Consider the following 18,259-nt stretch of genomic DNA (forward strand, 5'->3'; position numbering starts at 1 on the left):
CACCCACACGTGCATGGTGACCGTTCGAAAAGATCTACCGTCACCTCTGCTTTTGTTAGTATCTAAAAATAATTCCACGGAAAATGCAGCGATTTATTTTCGCCTGGCTTGTTAGCCATTTGTACCTTTCAGAGAAGCATCAAATGACGAATTTTGAGTAAAACCTCACATTCCTCTGGATGACATGTCCAAATTTGCTTATGTTGCCAAAACACAGCAGAGTCTATACTGTCTCACCTCACTACCATGGGCACAAATGCGAGAGAATTCTGAAAAGGTGATTTATTAATTTTATTAAGTGAGGAACTGAGGAAAAGGAAAGTCGGTAGCTTATGAAATAGCAATGTTGTCACATATGTTGTTCCAAAACTCATAGCATTCCTCGTTTCACTGGCTATCGATGGCCATTAAAAATTATGCTCTTTCACCAAAAAAGTGAGTTCGCAGCTTGTAGTGTAGTGGCTAGCGTTGCTGCCTCTGGATCATGGCATCCCAGGTTCTATTCCCGGCTGGGTTGGGGATTTTCTCTGCCCGGGAACTGGGTGTTTCCGTTGTCCTCATCATTTCATCATCATCATTCGTGACAGTGGTTAGACTGGACAGCGAAAAAATAAATAAATAAATAAATAAAATTGGGCTGTATAAATATTGGGAATTTGTACGGGCACTGATGACAATGCAGTTGAGTGCCCTCCAAACCAATCATCATCATTGTCATCACCGAAAAAGTGTGTAATTACTCCAATAACGTGGTAGGTAATGAAGTTCTACGTAGTAATGATATGGTAAAATACTCTCCTCTTTGCGTGCTATCATGAACCAAAATCTCATTTCGATATCTGAAAGTGTTTATAAAATATGAGGAATATTGTTATATTTCACTATGGCTTTATTGCTGGTGCTGTGTGATCGCAAATGAGGGTGCTACATCAGATCAGTTTTCATGAGATTGGTGACAGATAGGTACCCCTACCCAAGTGTAATGAAAAATTCAATATCTTAGCCAAATTTCTTATGCAACAACATATTATGTAATATGCACCAAACGCAGAGTCATAGCAACCTCTATTTTTCACTGCACACTTTTATGAATTTCTCACATTGTGTTACTTGCACAGAAATATCACAAAACTATAACCATTAATGAAATAATGGGCACATTATCATGAACCTGATATACAAAGCTGTAAGTAAAGCAAAATGAAATTCTTTTACCAAATAGTTTCTGTAAAATCATTTGAGAAAGATTGCAGGGCGCACACCTCAATTCTGACATCTCTCACCGGCCGAAAGGTGGTAAAAATTTATCGGCCGCCTCTTTTGAACAAACAAATGAACTCACCCAGTGCATTGGATGAAAACTGGTCACTGCGCATCGCCCACTGTATTCTGTATTAGCTATACACCATAATTCTCCAGTGGACACAGTTTTAAATGTTTGTGAGGGAAAGTGTTTCTTTTGAGTCCATTATCTCCATTTGGAGTAAAGGCTTTAAAATGCAGAACTCAGTACATTATGCCACTGGAGAAACTTCAAAAGGCGATATTAAATATCACACCACCTGCTCTCTGTATGTGAAGTCTTGGAATCTTGCTGAAAATCCCTTCCAAAGATCTGACATAAAATTTGAAAATACTACAATGTCCATTTCAAAATTATTTTTATATTAAAGAATTGTTGAAAAGTGAATAAATTCTTGACTTGCAATGTGTTTTTCAAAGATGTCCAGTTTTTTTATTCCTTTTTTTCCTGAACTTTTTAATTTTCTTCTTCCATCAAACAATTGACATATTTCTTCTGCTACTCAAAGTTGTTCACATTTACCTACTTCTTGCCTATATTTGTCTGTTCCACTGATGTGATTACCCTTTTTAGGGATGTTCATTCCTACTGAACTCTGCTACCTACCATGGTTACCATTATCATAAAATCTGTAGCCTCAGAGAACTTTGAATGCAAACAATTATTCCGCAGTACTTTAAAAGCCCATTTCTTTGTACATTGACTCTTTCTGATTATTTTCTTAAATTTCAGCTTGTTTCTCATCATTGATAAATCATGATCTTAGTGTATACCTGCTCCTGGATGTGCCTTGCAAACCAGTATCTGATTGCAGAATTAGTGTCTCATGGCGATGTAACTGCAAAAAGTGATCTCTTCATTGGCACAAATTCCTTTTTAATTCTCTGTTCAGATCCCTTAGAAGAGATTGACATGAAGGAGATGAACACTAGAACAGGATTGAAAAATCAATGCAAGCGTCAAAGTGTGGGCTTTCATAAGTCTGATTGAGACAGAGATGGAAGAAAATCTGAAGAGAGAGATGACACCATCCAATGAAGCAATAATGCTGAAAGGCTTATGTGATAAGCTTTCAGGTGGAATCCAGAATGAGTTACCATGTGAAATAATACTTCATTTAAAGAAATGCATTATGGTAATGTCATCTACGACTCCATTATCTGCAAACAAGGTCTTACATTTACAATCATGATAAATAAGTGAGAAATCCTGTGGTGAAGAGAGAATGTTTTCCAGGTGCCACAGTGAAGGGAGTAGTTCAGTTTGTCATGAGACTGGAGTGTCATCAAACCTTGTACTGGCCTCATACTGGCCACTTTTATAAATGGTGTTAGTACCGCATACTTCAGGATCATGTTAAGATTTTGGGAACCCAACACTGGAGAAACTCCATCTAGATGGTTGTGCAAACACTGGATTTTCACATGATGCAGTGACATGAGTGTAAGAGGACTGTTCAAAAAGTATTCAACTTCATTTTTTGTTGTCGAGAGCAACAGTGGTTTCAGAAGGCTTGTGTTCTTTATATTTGTAAGCATATGTAGTGCGCATGCCTGACTTTTCTCACGACTGCCATTTGACGGCATGCCGTTGACATGTGAACACGTGTAAGTGGTAATCATGGGATTTTGCTTAGTGTGCAAAATGACAGCAAAAATGGAACAACATTATTGCATCAAATATTATTTTAAGCTTGGCGAATCTCAAGTTGACACAGTCAACAAGTTTTGGCAAGTGTTTGGGGATGAAGCAATAGGTACAGCACAGATAAGAAAGAGGAACAGCTACTTCAAATATGGCTACTCATCAGTGAACAGTGAAGCATGTTCAGGAAGGCCTCAGCATCTGCAAATGTAGACCAATCACAATCAGAGAACTTGCAGATGAGGTTAGAATTAGTGTTTGATACATTCATTTCATTGTACAGAACATTTCGACCTCAGGAGGATCTCAGTACAATTTGTGCCAAAGTTGCTAGCAACTGAGCAGAAGCAGCTTCATTCAGAGGTTGTAAAGGACATGCTGCATACTATGAACAGTAATCTCAACTTTAACTTGGTGATCTCTGGTGTGATGAATCCTGGGTTTATGGGTACGGCCTAGAAACAAAGTTTGAGTCATTGCAATGAAAGTGTCCGTCGTCCTCGATCAGTGTGGCAGGCCCACAACAATTTGAAAGTCATGCTGACTTCCTATTTTGACTCCAGTGGTGTAGTTCATAACAAGTATGTTACTAATTTCAATAAGAAGTACTACCACCTTTGTGAAGCAGTAAGATGCAAATGGTCAGGCTTGTGGGCTGCAGGCAGTTGTGCCTTCACCACGATAACACACACACACACACACACACACTTGTCGTTCTCAACTAATGTAGAGTTTTTTGACCGAACACAACATGGCTGTGATTTGTCAGCCTCCCTATTCCCTTGACCTAGCACCAAGTGACTTCTGTCTTTTCCCTAAACTAAAAGAGATCTGAAAGGGACCAGATTTCAGAACAGGAAGGCATTATGCAGAATTCCACAGAGCAGCTGCACACCATACCAAAAGAGGCTTTCCAGCTATGCATCCAACACCCGCTGCAGTATTGGGAGAGGTGTTTAGAAGCTGATGGGGAGTTCTTTGAAGGTGACTAGCATCAAACAACTGTGTGTGAATGAAGACTGATTTTACAAATAGAAGTCAGATACTTTTTGAACAGTTCTCTTACGACAGGGGTCACTATCAACTGTCACAAAGTTAAGAACAGATAGTATGTCTGAAATCACTAGGACAGAAAGGAATCACACCATCATTCACAAAGGGGTACAAAAGCCTCTACATGTGTGGCTATGCTAAATAATGAGAAAAGGTTGTGAACTTAGGAATTGCAGCACATGCCACTGTCAGGGTATGGCAAATGATACAGGAACCTACTGTCCCATCATGAGTATCTGCTTGCACTTGTATAGCAACATATGGGTGACCTGTACCTCCAACCAGCCAATGCACTGGTTTGTTGTTTCTGTATAGTAATACTTGACACAAATGAGGGTGCTTCTGTGGCATCTCACATATCCTGGACACTACCAAACAAAAAGTGCATGATTTGGACCAGCTCTGACCATTTTCCATTGAGTTGTGGGCTGCAGTTGAGTGATCATAGATCAGGATAGGTCTCTGAAGCTCATGTCACAACGTTTTACAATCATCAGGAAACTTTTTACTTGCAATCTCCTAGAGGCAGGGTGTCTACGACCCGGAACATCCGGGAAAAACCTGGGATTTTTTTCATCCGGGAGAAAACCGGGATATTTTTAGAATTCCAGGAATTTTTCATTGTTTTAATTTTCAGTTAAATTTTTGTAATCTTGTCTGGTAAGAACCGACACACTAACAAAGGATATTACTGTATCCCGCTACTGCAGAATAATACTTCAACAATAAAACATAAACGAGAGAAAAAAACGAAAATAACTTAAATTGCAAAGGAAATGCGCCATATACAACGACGACACAAGTGCTCATGCAAGCGTCTGCCAATTGAAAATGTGTCAAAGGCTTTAGGAAGACTATGCAGTGCTTCATAACAACAAATTGCCTCCAATGAGCGTGAAGTCGCAACTGTTTACATTTGATTTGTTTTAGCAGTTAACACGCGGGCTCATGCGCATGCGCAGTAGAGTCACGTTTGAGTAGTAGATTCTCCCGCTTCTGTCAACAGGAATGTGGCTGTTGGCTGTGCAAGCAGTCGCAGCAAGCAGCTAGATACTACCGGGAAAAGGGGGCTCCAAATTCATATTCTTGAGGGAAAAAAAAACTTGTTTCACAAAGCACCTAGCATCCAGCGCACGTTTGCCTATCAATTAGTCATATGATTTTGAAACGCTTCCCTGTTGGTTTTTGAACATTTTTGAACACATTTAAGTTGATTTCTGAATGAATCATAAGCTGACTTTTGAATGCATGCATAGTGTACGTGATGTCTCTGTCAGGAGAATCCTCGTCGCATCTAGAAATAAACTTTCCACAGACAAAAGGGGACGGGGCTATATGAGCTGAGTGGAGTAAAGCCGAATGGATGAATGGCAATCGCTGTCTGATTATGTGGTTGATTGGGTGTGCGAATGATCAGCGTTGTTATGATTACTAGCGAAATCCATAGATTCATACTATCAGAATAGAAATAAACGACTGACAGGAATAACAGGTAAGAAATATTATGTATTATCTTCTCGGTGTGTCCAAGAAAATGAAGTTTTGACAGAAAATGTTTAGCCAGATCGCTACACTAGTAAGGACCAGTAGTACAGTCCCCGGCTACCAGCCGCTTAAGTTCTATTATGGAAGTAACGCAGAAAACGTGTTGTACGAACACGTAACAACGCCTAGCCAGAGAATAATTCCGGGAGAACTAAACCTGTGATTCTGGCAGGGTTAGTGAAGTTAATCGGCGAACAAATTTTGACAGTGGCAGCAATAGCTACAGAATTGGTGATGACAGGATTGTTTGTTAGAACGAGGACGGAGAAGAAACGGGGACATCACACAAATTATGGAAGAATAAGACGATTCCAAATCTATGTAAAAATTTCGTAATACTAGTTTTCGATCTCATGCTAGAGAAGCTGGTGCATATGAATGAAACGTGAAACTATTTCCTAACATAAAGCTTTTTGCTTGTAGTAGACCTAATAGGCATTTGATATTGATACTTATTGGATTATATTCTGTCGTGTTATAAAAATGACCATTTGTGCCAAAAAAGTCTCGTTTATTTGGTGTGTTACAAAATTGCTGCCGTATTAGAAAGGCGTATTTTGTTTTATCTAGCAGACAGTGACAAAATTGACGTAATCAGATCGAGAAACCACACCAGTCTTGGGTATTATTTGTATTAACAGCTTTTTCAGTATTAGATAACTACATTTCGATTTTCCATGTAGCAAAACGTTTGACAAACTTTGATGAGGTAAAAGATTCTTTCACAGAAAGGAAAACACGCCATGTAAAGCTGTAGCAAGATTAGAGAGAAAAAAAATGCTAGGAGCTAAGGTTTGAAGAAATGTGTAATTTCTTGCTTATCTCTTGTCAGTACTGGTTTTATATAACCTATATTTAATTTTATGTCACACGAAACAGCCAAGTTATTAACTAATGGGCAATGAAGAGTTCAGATTTTTTGAAGAGTTCTTGTTCTCTCGATTACAAATAATCCCATCCACTATTAATTGCGAGATTTTTTTTTTTAAAGAGAGGCAGGCTGTCAAACCGGCCAACTGGGAGCAGGAGAGGCACCACTGGACATTTCAATTTCCACTCTCCTGAATATACACTCCTGGAAATTGAAATAAGAACACCGTGAATTCATTGTCCCAGGAAGGGGAAACTTTATTGACACATTCCTGGGGTCAGATACATCACATGATCACACTGACAGAACCACAGGCACATAGACACAGGCAACAGAGCATGCACAATGTCGGCACTAGTACAGTGTATATCCACCTTTCGCAGCAATGCAGGCTGCTATTCTCCCATGGAGACGATCGTAGAGATGCTGAATGCAGTCCTGAGGAATGGCTTGCCATGCCATTTCCACCTGGCGCCTCAGTTGGACCAGCGTTCGTGCTGGACGTGCAGACCGCGTGAGACGACGCTTCATCCAATCCCAAACATGCTCAATGGGGGACAGATCCGGAGATCTTGCTGGCCAGGGTAGTTGACGTACACCTTCTAGAGCACGTTGGGTGGCACGGGATACATGTGGACGTGCATTGTCCTGTTGGAACAGCAAGTTCCCTTGCCGGTCTAGGAATGGTAGAACGATGGGTTCGATGACGGTTTGGATGTACCGTGCACTATTCAGTGTCCCCTCGACGATCACCGGTGGTGTACGGCCAGTGTAGGAGATCGCTCCCCACACCATGATGCCGGGTGTTGGCCCTGTGTGCCTCGGTCGTATGCAGTCCTGATTGTGGCGCTCACCTGCACGGCGCCAAACACGCATACGACCATCATTGGCACCAAGGCAGAAGCGACTCTCATCGCTGAAGACGACACGTCTCCATTCGTCCCTCCATTCACGCCTGTCGCGACACCACTGGAGGCGGGCTGCACGATGTTGGGGCGTGAGCGGAAGACGGCCTAACGGTGTGCGGGACCGTAGCCCAGCTTCATGGAGACGGTTGCGAATGGTCCTCGCCGATACCCCAGGAGCAACAGTGTCCCTAATTTGCTGGGAAGTGGCGGTGCGGTCCTCTACGGCACTGCGTAGGATCCTACGGTCTTGGCGTGCATCGCTGCGGTCCGGTCCCAGGTCGACGGGCACGTGCACCTTCCGCCGACCACTGGCGACAACATCGATGTACTGTGGAGACCTCACGCCCCACGTGTTGAGCAATTCGGCGGTACGTCCACCCGGCCTCCCGCATGCCCACTATACGCCCTCGCTCAAAGTCCGTCAGCTGCACATACGGTTCATGTCCACGCTGTCGCGGCATGCTACCAGTGTTAAAGACTGCGATGGAGCTCCGTATGCCACGGCAAACTGGCTGACACTGACGGCGGCGGTGCACAAATGCTGCGCAGCTAGCGCCATTCGACGGCCAACACCGCGGTTCCTGGTGTGTCCGCTGTGCCGTGCGTGTGATCATTGCTTGTACAGCCCTCTCGCAGTGTCCGGAGCAAGTATGGTGGGTCTGACACACCGGTGTCATTGTGTTCTTTTTTCCATTTCCAGGAGTGTAGTTTGGACGTGCGATAGAAAAATGCTTTATGAAGTGGCATGGCACTGCACTTTGGCATACTTAAGCCCAAATAATATGTCTTACATTTCCTCGAATACATACGTTTTATGTTTCAGACTTTTCAGAAAGATGTGCGCTACAAGATGAACATATTTTGAAAATTCGATTTTTTTTAGTATTGACCCGGCTCGCAAATGTCGTAGATCCGGGGCTGATGCGCAGAGCAATCTGAGCTATAGTGGGTAGTCTCCACGTGACCCGTGTTTACGTTAAGTGATTTTGCTGTTTCCCCTTCGTTTACTCTCGCGCCAAATGAAAACAAAACGGATATCCGTGGCCGGGAGCTATCAAGTGAATTAAAACACATTCACATAATTACTGAAGGCTGAAATATGTAATTGGTTTCAGATTTTATTTTATTTCCATCTTTCTGACAATCAAGCATTAATCGCCTTGCGGAACAATGAAGTTATTTTTGTCTGTTTGCTAAAGAATTTGACTTTTGCTAATCTTTTCCGCAGAGGCAGTCAATGTATTTGAAACGAAATGTTTAATTCCACAGTACTGGGTAGTTTAAACTGTTCACTGCATTTCAAGTGCACGTTTTCATTTTCTAGCACGTATGGCATTATGCCATAATAATGAACCAAACATGACATATTACACTACTGGTGCTCCACGAAAATTTACATCATGAAAACCACACTTAAAAGCTTAATACCAGGTCGGGGTCACGGTACTTCATTGGGAATCTGAACATACGAGTGTGCCTTTAAGTGTGCACTTTAAATGTGCACATTTTAATATGGTTCACGAAATTCCGATGCTCTTGCAGTATCATCTTTCATTGATGATCTTTTACACATACGTACATACGGGCTTCCTACGTCATGATATCTACCCAAGCGCGGTGTCGCCTGTTACCTGAGCTCCCTGGCGACTGCTGAAACGAACCTATTTGTAACAGGTCGCGGGAAAATATTATGATTAGTGGTTTGAAAAGCGTTACTTTAAAAATTAAATATCCTTTTACGTAAGTTGAACTACGCACAAGAATGGACCATGAATTTATTAAATCAAAAAGCGTTTGACTCTCATTTAAAAATCAGCTGATGACGAGCCATTTAGAAGCATTTCGAACCCTCGAACCCTGAAGATCAGACATTTATGTCATTATTAAAAATTTTACAGGCACATTTGTATGATATCTCTTAAAGTGTAACACGCGCAAAAAAGATCAACAGTATATGCGAAAACTTAGCTTCTCTTGCAGCTTGAGACCAATATTTTATGTGAAAGCTTTTCTTTTCTTGTAACAACACTATCTATATTAATTTAAACTATTAACTTTCCCGTTTGGCGCGCGCGCTACTTAACACTGATGTTGCTATTGGCTGACTACATCACGTGTCCTATGCTCTGAATATCCGCTGTCATCGGCTGGCGAGATCACGTGACATGAGTTACGAACGGCTTACAAAAGCGCATCGAAATCTCGATTTCAATGGTTCGGAAAGTAACATGCGGTGTTTGGTGGAATTCCAATGTATGTTTTCGTAATACGAAAATACGCAGCGTACATGTTGCTGCACATCAAAGATATTTCCAAAACGTGTCTTTTTCTCTGAGTTTCGTTTTCTAAAGTGCCAGGAAATTGTACGCCCGTGTTCAAAACCATAACCATTCAAAGAAGTGATAGGGGAAAATATACTGTCACCCGGGAGAAAGTGTGTTTTTAACCGGGAAATCCGGGAAAAATCCGGGAATTTTTTTTCTTTGTCCACGTTGACACCCTGAGAGAACTACATAATATTTAAATAAGATTATATGTGCAGAATTACATAGTTCCAGTGCTACAGGAACAAACAAATCAAAGAACTTGTACATCTCTCCTACATCTGCTGGGCGAAAGGGTGACAGTAATGTACTGTACGTGTGTTAATTATATTTCTAATGCACTAACAAATGTTGCAGCAATGGCCAATGTTGTCCACATGAAATGTACAGTATTCACTTGGCATTCCACAGAATCAATCCTCTCCTACAGATAGTCTACATACTGTTCCACTAAAGCTATTGACACTGAGCCTGGTTGCAGTTATAACAATTACCACGTTCTTTCTTTCACCCAACAGACACACTGTTATGAGACATTCATTTTAAAAAGCCTGTATAGTACTGAACATGGTCTATTTCATTTGTTCTGTCATTAGAATATGCCACGTGAAGTAACGTATCTGAACTCCTTGCACTATAGCGAGCATCTCACAAATTTCACCAAATTTTCATGATCATTTGAAACATGTAATTTATGGTAGAGAATGAAGGAACTGGGTGAGCATGACACAAATTAAGTTAGATTCTGTGGGGCTACACTGTTGTGGTGTGCCGCAGCGATCCTGAGAATCATGCTGCAGCTATCTTTAGAATTAAGCCAGAGTGAACTAATAGAATGTATATGGCTCAATTGAAACAAATATCAGAAAATAAAATATAGTCAATTATTAACATTGTTGTAATCAAGCAGTTGGTCTGATTGCTTTGGTTTTAAAATATCAGCAAGCAGAGAAAAATAACTTCATAGAGGCAAAAGTTCTGGGAACAGATAAGGCAGACTTCTTCTTCTTCTTCTTCTTCTTCTTCTTCCTGTTTTTACAGTAATGATTGTAAATGGGAGTGAAGTATGCAATAAAATCAAAAGGTCACTGAAAACAAATCACCATTCAGCCATTTCATTTAGAGATTTCAAGAACTGTAAATTAAAAATCGTTGATCTTCTCAAGTTATAGAAATGGCTCCCTGTGAGGTGCACGACAGTCTTCTTGCTAGTCTTCTTCCCTCAGATTTTCAAGTCGAAATTTAGAATTTGTTTACAGATGTGTATGTGATTCAATTGAAGTTGATATTTTACATTATCATGTTTTTATTTTTTAGTTACTGCCATTTCTTAGTGTGTGTGTGTGTGTTTTTAATTTTAGAAATAACAAAAGGTCACTTTTCCTTCAACATCACACAAATTCCACAGCTCACATTACGAGCATCACTAGGAAGAAGAATGAACAACAAATTCAACCATTAATGTCCTTTAGCACAGTTGACAGCTTTAATCTAAACTTATATGAGGTTTGAGTGTCAGCTAAAGCTCCCTGGAACCTGCTAAAGAACATACTTTTAAGGGCTTCCTGGAAAATATCAGCAGCCACAGTATACCAAATGAGTAGACATAGTGCAGAAATGATTTGAAACACATTGCTGATATTAAAACAGCCTTTGGTGACAACTAGATTTGGCTTTCAGTCGATGAAACTGCTGGCAGCTATGGCAGATTTATAGCTAATGTAGTGGGGAAATTATATTCTGTGGCACCAGGGAAACCCCCACCTGCTTCAGTATAGAAGCTGAAGCCTAGTACTGTAGCCCTCACTGTCATGAATGCCCTTTGCCTCCTATGGCCAGGAGAAGATAGGGATGAGAAATTATTGCTGTTGGTGACAGACTGTGCTGCCTGTATGTTAAAGGTGGGAGCAACGGTGAAAGAATTCTATCCCAGTAGAATTCTTTCTGTATGATCAATTGGGCATGGCTAACACTCTGGATTTGCTCATTCGAGCTTGTTTGGATGAGGTGGTGCTGCAATGTGCCATTTGTAACTTTGCCGCTTTATTTCTGGGTTGGGTAACGTGCTTTCATCCTTCAACACTTGGCGAATCATTGCCGTCTCCATACCAGATTTCCCTAATCCAATACAAAATTTGGTGATGTACCGCTGTTCAATTGTTCCCTGCATTTTGCACTTGCACTGTGTCTTTCAACTGAGCTACACTAAAAACACGATCTCACCTGAAAAAATGCTAACAGGCAACTGGCAAACGTGGCATGTCTTGAAGGTCACGTCCCCCACATCGAACAAGCATGGTTCGAAGTACCGTCAGATAAGGAAAAAATTGTTCCCGATACTTGGTATACAGGCTCTGTATTGTGTCAAACACTACTAAAAAAACAAAGAGGCAGTAGACACGTTAGACTCTAGTGAATCAGCTTTTATTGAGAAAGCAAAGATAGCCCTTAAGAATAACAAGAATGTTGCATCCTTGGCATTTTTAAGAGCTCGCTTCCAACATCTCCTTGTTGCAGTTCCAACACCTAGTGGCCACACATCTACCACTGAAAAATACTGTAAATGTGAGCTCCGAGCTGCAGATATATGTTGGAGAAATGCCTGGTTCAGAGGTGTCACTAAATATTCTTCTGAGGAATCTGTGATATGAGTAAATGGAAAGTGTTCACCATTATTCAGGGGAAAAGTTCAAAGGTGGATTGTATTAGGGGCCATGAGCAATTGTTTCATTGAAATATGCACCATTAACCTCTTGTACAAAAATGCACTGAGACACAATGGAAATAAGTTCCACTTTACAAGACTGTGGTTAATGGTATACTGCAATACCAAAATGTAATACAAAATTTCATGGTAGTTGTAGCGTTAGGAAACGGGTCGTGCTGATATATGGAAAAGTTAATTTTTTTATTTTCAACAAAGAACTAGAATAACTCAGTTAAAATTACAATAAAATTTTGTATGTCAGTATCTGTTCATTTCTTTTATTTTTCATTGATGGTCTCCAGAAAGACTAAAATAGTTTGTTTAAACGTAAAAGGGGACATTCTGAAAAAATAAAGAACTAAAATCTATTTTGTAAAAAATGTAAAAATCTGGGTCCTAGTTATGAGCAAAATGGGCAGTACCTGTAAAGCTGATTTGATGCACATTTATTTCATAAAACCCTGAATAGTTTCTCTGAGTTAAGCAACAGCCAAAAAGCTTTAGTTATGTTAATATTAAGTTTGTATCAGTATTCACATTGGTTTTTGCAGTATGCCTGAATTATAAAAAATTTTGAATTGCAACATTTTTTTATTTTTCAGAACTTTGAAATGTCACCAGATGGACATCTTATAGCTGTCAGTGGGAAATTTGGCAATATCCATTTCCTTTCTGCCCACACAGATGAATATCTTTTCACATTGAAAATGAATGGAGAAGTCACGTCAATCGCATTTAGTGCAGATGGGTCACGGTTGTTTTCTCATGGCGGTATGATTCAGTTTGTGTGACATTATTGTTACTACTGTCCTGTTGTAATATTTAGTAATTATAAAAGCAAGAGCTCATGATACTTGTTTATGACTCAATTAGTAATCTTAACATTATGTTGATGAATATATTGCAAAATGTTACTAAAAATTTCACACTTTTTGAGTTATACACTGCCTTATCTTTGTTATATTGGCAGCTTTAAACTTTGTGTGATCAAATTTGTTTCTTTTTAGCTAGTAATTTTGGAGACAGTGCATGGAAACAGTGTGTGTGATGCTGAGAAGATATTACAAATGTGAGAGATGTTATGAGAAGAATCTTTTATTGACGCAGTATTCCAAAGAAATGTACTGTCCAGTAACAAAGAAGTTTGAACACAGTGTCAATTGTGAAAATAAATCTTCTATCAGTGTATTTGCATTCATAAGTCTGGTGGGGAAAGGAGGGGCCCAAAGAAATTTATCCACTAATATTTAAAAGCTGGAGAAGCATCATACACGAAGTTGTAAAATTTTATGTACAGATGCATTCCTATAAGATTCAATTGATTAAAGGATACAACTAAATAGCCTCTTGAAGTAGGTAGAATGTATCATTAAAAAATGGAAAATCCAGGTTGGATCAACAACAGTGTGGAAAGACCGATCACTGCTCATCATATAGAGTAGGCTGCTGTTGTAGAGTTCAGAAAGTAAGAAAGTACAAACCAATCACTTTAGTAGTGTTTATTTATGTGATTACAGCAACAAGGCAGCTAACAGTATTATACAAACAGGTACAAAAATAAAATACTCAGGACAACGATGTACAATGCCGCTGACTTTCCATATCATCCCCACCCTGGGCAATTTCCGCAGCAATGACCCTGGTAACATTTCCATCAAGGGTAACTGGTATGACAGTTTGAGGTAATCCATCATGACCTCTTTGTAGTGCTTTCACTCTTGCTGTCTTCTGCATGTGGCAGGGAAGTACGTCCTCTTGAAGAAGTACAATGTCTCCAACCTGGATCTTCAGTGTCGTGCCAATGTTCTTAACTTGATGGTAGGTGCAAAGGAGCAATAAGTACTCTTTGCTCCACCACTTCCAAAAGTCATCAGATATCTTCTGCAGCAGCTTAAATTGTCTTAACAATTCTGTTGTTTTTGGTGACTCAGGGTCTGTGGGGAGAAAATGAACTGGGGTAAGCATTTTGTACTCAATTTGTGTGATGGATCTTGAATTGAGGGTGGCTTATATGTCTGCAACTATAGTTTGTAGCCCGTCCTCATCCATGCTGCAGTGACCCAGTACCTTGTGAAGGCATCATTTAATTGAGCAAACCAACTACTCCCACCATCTTCCCCATCAAGGCACTCGTGGCAGTATTAACTTCCATGTGATACTCTGTTGTGCGACAAACTGGTGTGTCTTGTCAGGAGAGATAACAGCCCCACTCAGTTAGCTGCATGGAAAGTTTTGGCTTTATTAACCTAGATGTGGAATACCATGCCAACCTATAAACCTTTGGAAGGCTAATAGGAAGAGGTCCGTAGTCAAGTTGGTTATTAGTTCTAAATATAGCACTGTGCTGGACGGATTAATAGGATGTAACACTTATTCATAGTGATGCCTGATTTTGAGTATAGGGGCTCAGCAGAATCAATTAAAGAAATTGCAAATGGCTTTTGAAGTTTCACTCATGTCAGCTGATAGTGGTGTTTCTATCTGCAGGCTGGCAATCTTATGTGCAATTTTACAGGGAAGACAACTACATAGGACCATTCTGATCACACGACAAGAGTATAGTATCCAGAAGGATTCTCCTAGTTGTAAAAGAACCACTCAAACTCAAAGATGGTGTAAATTGATACGCATGTACATGATCAGAAGTTTAGTGAAGTGGTGGTTTCATTCTAGAATAATGGGATGACGATCTTCAATAGACACCTTGGCATGTCGCAGGAGACCTCCTAAACCTAATAAATCACCATCTAAATATAGGTTGAAGCATTTTGTGTTGGATATGCTAGGACATGGGAGACCTTTGCTTATAGTGATGATTTCTGAGGAGACACATTCTTGCTGCACAGTTTTAATCCAATAAAGATGAGCTACTGCTGTCTCTCCTGCAGTGAATTCTTTGCATGTGTCCATATTCTGAAAGTGTTTCCTTTTGAAATGGAGAACGTAAGTTGTGATTCGTAACAATTTCCATTAAGAGCTGGATCTGTTTACATGGAATGATTATGGAGCCTAAATGAGTAAAGTCTGAGGAAGTTTCTCCAACTTCCTAGCTCCCAATAAAATTTTAGGTGCAATAAGTACATGATGATTGCTCGGCAATAAAGAAACTAAATCTGCTGGGTTGTCTTTGCGTGGACAGTGTCTCCACTGAGATGGTGTGGATTGTGTTTGTATCTCTGTCACTTAGTTGCATACAAGTGTTTTACGAGTGGTGAGATCACCCTTCATCCATCCATGGGTTACAATGGAGTCAGTCCAAAGTATCACTCTATTAAGGTCAAAGGTTCTGACCTTGCAATAGTAGTGTAGTAGTCTGGCTCATGTCAATGCTGCTTGCAGTTAAAGCCAAGGAAATACTGCTTTTTTCACAGGCCTTAATCTACTTTCAATGCACATCAGTTTGGCAATGTTACCACTAGAAGTGATATATAAGACAATGCCATATTCTCTCAGATGCATCACAGAAAATATTAATGTAGGTACTGTCATTCTCTGACAGTTGGCTCCACCTTGGAATAGTAATGTTAGGTAGCTCTGGGAGGTTTGGCATCCAGGTGAGCCATCTAACTGATAAGTTGTGGGGCAAGTATTTGTCCCAACCTACTCCGAGCAGCCAAGTGTCTTGAAACAGAATTTTTAGTGTGATGGATATCAAAGTTATTAATCCCACAGGATCATAAAGACCTGCTGTTGCTTGTAGTAAATTTCTTTTTGTTGCAATTGTCTCTGAAAATTTTTTGGCGACTTGTTGCTGATTTGCTGCTGATTTGCTAACATTGTGCCTTATTCTGAGTTCCATGTCATCCCTAGAATTGTGACTTCTGTTTCGGTATATCTTCCTTCCACCTTCCAAATAGTGGATAATTGTAGTGAATTAGTCACCCACTTTGACCACATCTGTTGTATTTTCTTCATAAATTAACTCATGCTATAGCAAGAGGCTGCTTTCCAATTCATTTCCTGCAGCAAAGTCATCCATGAACATGTTCTAATACAGTAAAGCAGCTGTTCAGGGAACTGGGACTGACAAGTATCTGCTAATTCATGAATGGTTGCTGAAAGCAGAAATGGGCTGGATGTGAGGTCGAAAGTTAGACATGAGAATCAGTAAATTGTTCTTTGCCTTGCACTAGTGTAATCTTCAACCTTCTTATTGCTGGGCTTGGACCTGAAGAATCTAGTACGATCTCTACCATCAGGGTATAGAAACCTGCAGAAAAGCTTGAACAGTGTCGGCAGTGACTATGAGGTGTCATCTAGAATCTTAAAACTACCTCAATCACATCAGGCAACAAAGTAGGCATGATTTCTAAAGAGTCATAACCCATTAACTGCCAGATTATTTTTCCTCAACCTACATTTATTTTTGGGTTACCTGAGTGACATATAGACTTTCCCTGTCTTTCTCACTTGCCCAGTTGATGAGGCAAATAAAATGAATTAATAGATTCGTCTGAAGGAACCAACTCTGTGGTTGTTTTTAATGTATTCTCACACTAAATTGTCATAAGTGCATCTTAGGTCATCATTTCTGCATAGCCTTTTCTGTAAGGCAGCAAAACACCTCTCAACATTGTGAAAGTTATTAGGTAGTACAACAGTGGATATTCGAGGGAAGCTAACTACTCATCGTTGATCCGCAAGCACGTGTGTTGCCCAAAACTTTTTCAGTACTATTGCCTCTTTCTCCCTCATTAATTGTTCTTGATTGGTACTCATTCCAATAGAGTCTTAAGTCCCAAAAGCTGTGTGTAGTGTCATTCAGTTCTTCAACAGTTAAATTAATGAGATTAGTGGTTGTGTGTTCAGCTGAAACATCCAGGCAAAATCCACTGAGGATCCACCCAAGTTTAGAGAGAAACTGTGCTAGAGATGGAGAAATTCATATCGGCACTGCCTCCTCCACTATTTCCAGTTAGTGATCAGCTCCAATAAGTAATTCTATAGGAATATCAGCTTTCCCTTCAGTGGGATCCACCAGTTGTAAGTGTAGGAAATTTTTATTTATTGCAACATCTTTGGGCACACTTGGATGTTTCATGGTGTTATGTATACTCTCGAAATCATTGAGCCTAACATGAGCATTGCTTAACTTGAATCGCACAAATCTGCGAGGCATGGATGTCAACGAAGGTTCAAATGCATCTGCTAACAGAGGCCGAATATTGATATCTGTAGGTTTATATTATCAACTAGATTTTAGCAAATGAACATTGGTTTGCTGCCTGCTTCCAAAATACATGAGAGTAAGCTTTCCTCCTGACCCTAATACAGATACGCTTGCTGTCTGAAGATGTGTGAAACTTGTGGATCCCATTATGGCATTGCCCACTGACCTATTAACTGGGATGATGAGTGAATCAGATTGTTTGTGGGGTAGCTTTGGATAGTTTGAATCACCACAAATTGTTCGGTGATGACTCCCTTTGCAGTAAGAGCAGACAGCTCTTTCTTTCTTCGAAAAGTCTTTGACAGTGTGGCCTTGATTAAGACCAGATCTATTAATCATAGTTTTTTGAGGCACTCTGGAATGTCCTTTATTGTCTTGCAGTCTTTTTCTCAATTATCTCTATGTTTGCAATACACACAGTAAAGCTTCACGGTATGTCTTTGTGTTTCAAACAACCTTGCTTCAAATTAACATTGAGAGTGGATGTGGCAGTGTGTAGCATGTCTCCTTTGAATAGTTTCTCTCTTTTGATTTTAATTATCCAATGCCGATAAATGTCTGTAGGAAAAGTGTGCAAAGTTTTTGGCACAAGAACCTTGCCATATGCATTTACTTACTTATCTAAGTATTCCCGAGCCTGGATGTGTTTAATGCATTCTGTGAGTGTCGTATTAAGAGTTTCAGAAGATTCAGTTCGAGTGGATCACGATTCTTGTAAATATTCTGAGTGGGCC

The 18,259-nt window shown here is 40.1% G+C and overlaps 1 protein-coding gene across 3 annotated transcripts in view; it reads left to right on the plus strand.

Annotated features, from left to right (window-relative positions):
- The window catches only part of LOC124610593 (U3 small nucleolar RNA-associated protein 18 homolog), a 95,898-nt gene that overhangs the window by 67,947 nt on the left and 9,692 nt on the right, over positions 1-18,259 (plus strand). For all 3 annotated transcript variants that reach the window (XM_047140171.1, XM_047140173.1, XM_047140172.1), the window contains one exon: positions 12,958-13,126. In XM_047140171.1, coding sequence (XP_046996127.1) covers positions 12,958-13,126 — 169 coding nt within the window. The remainder of the gene's footprint in view (positions 1-12,957; positions 13,127-18,259) is intronic.

This window comes from Schistocerca americana, chromosome 1, assembly GCF_021461395.2.
Source record: "Schistocerca americana isolate TAMUIC-IGC-003095 chromosome 1, iqSchAmer2.1, whole genome shotgun sequence".
Classification (NCBI taxonomy): Eukaryota; Metazoa; Arthropoda; class Insecta; order Orthoptera; family Acrididae; genus Schistocerca; species Schistocerca americana.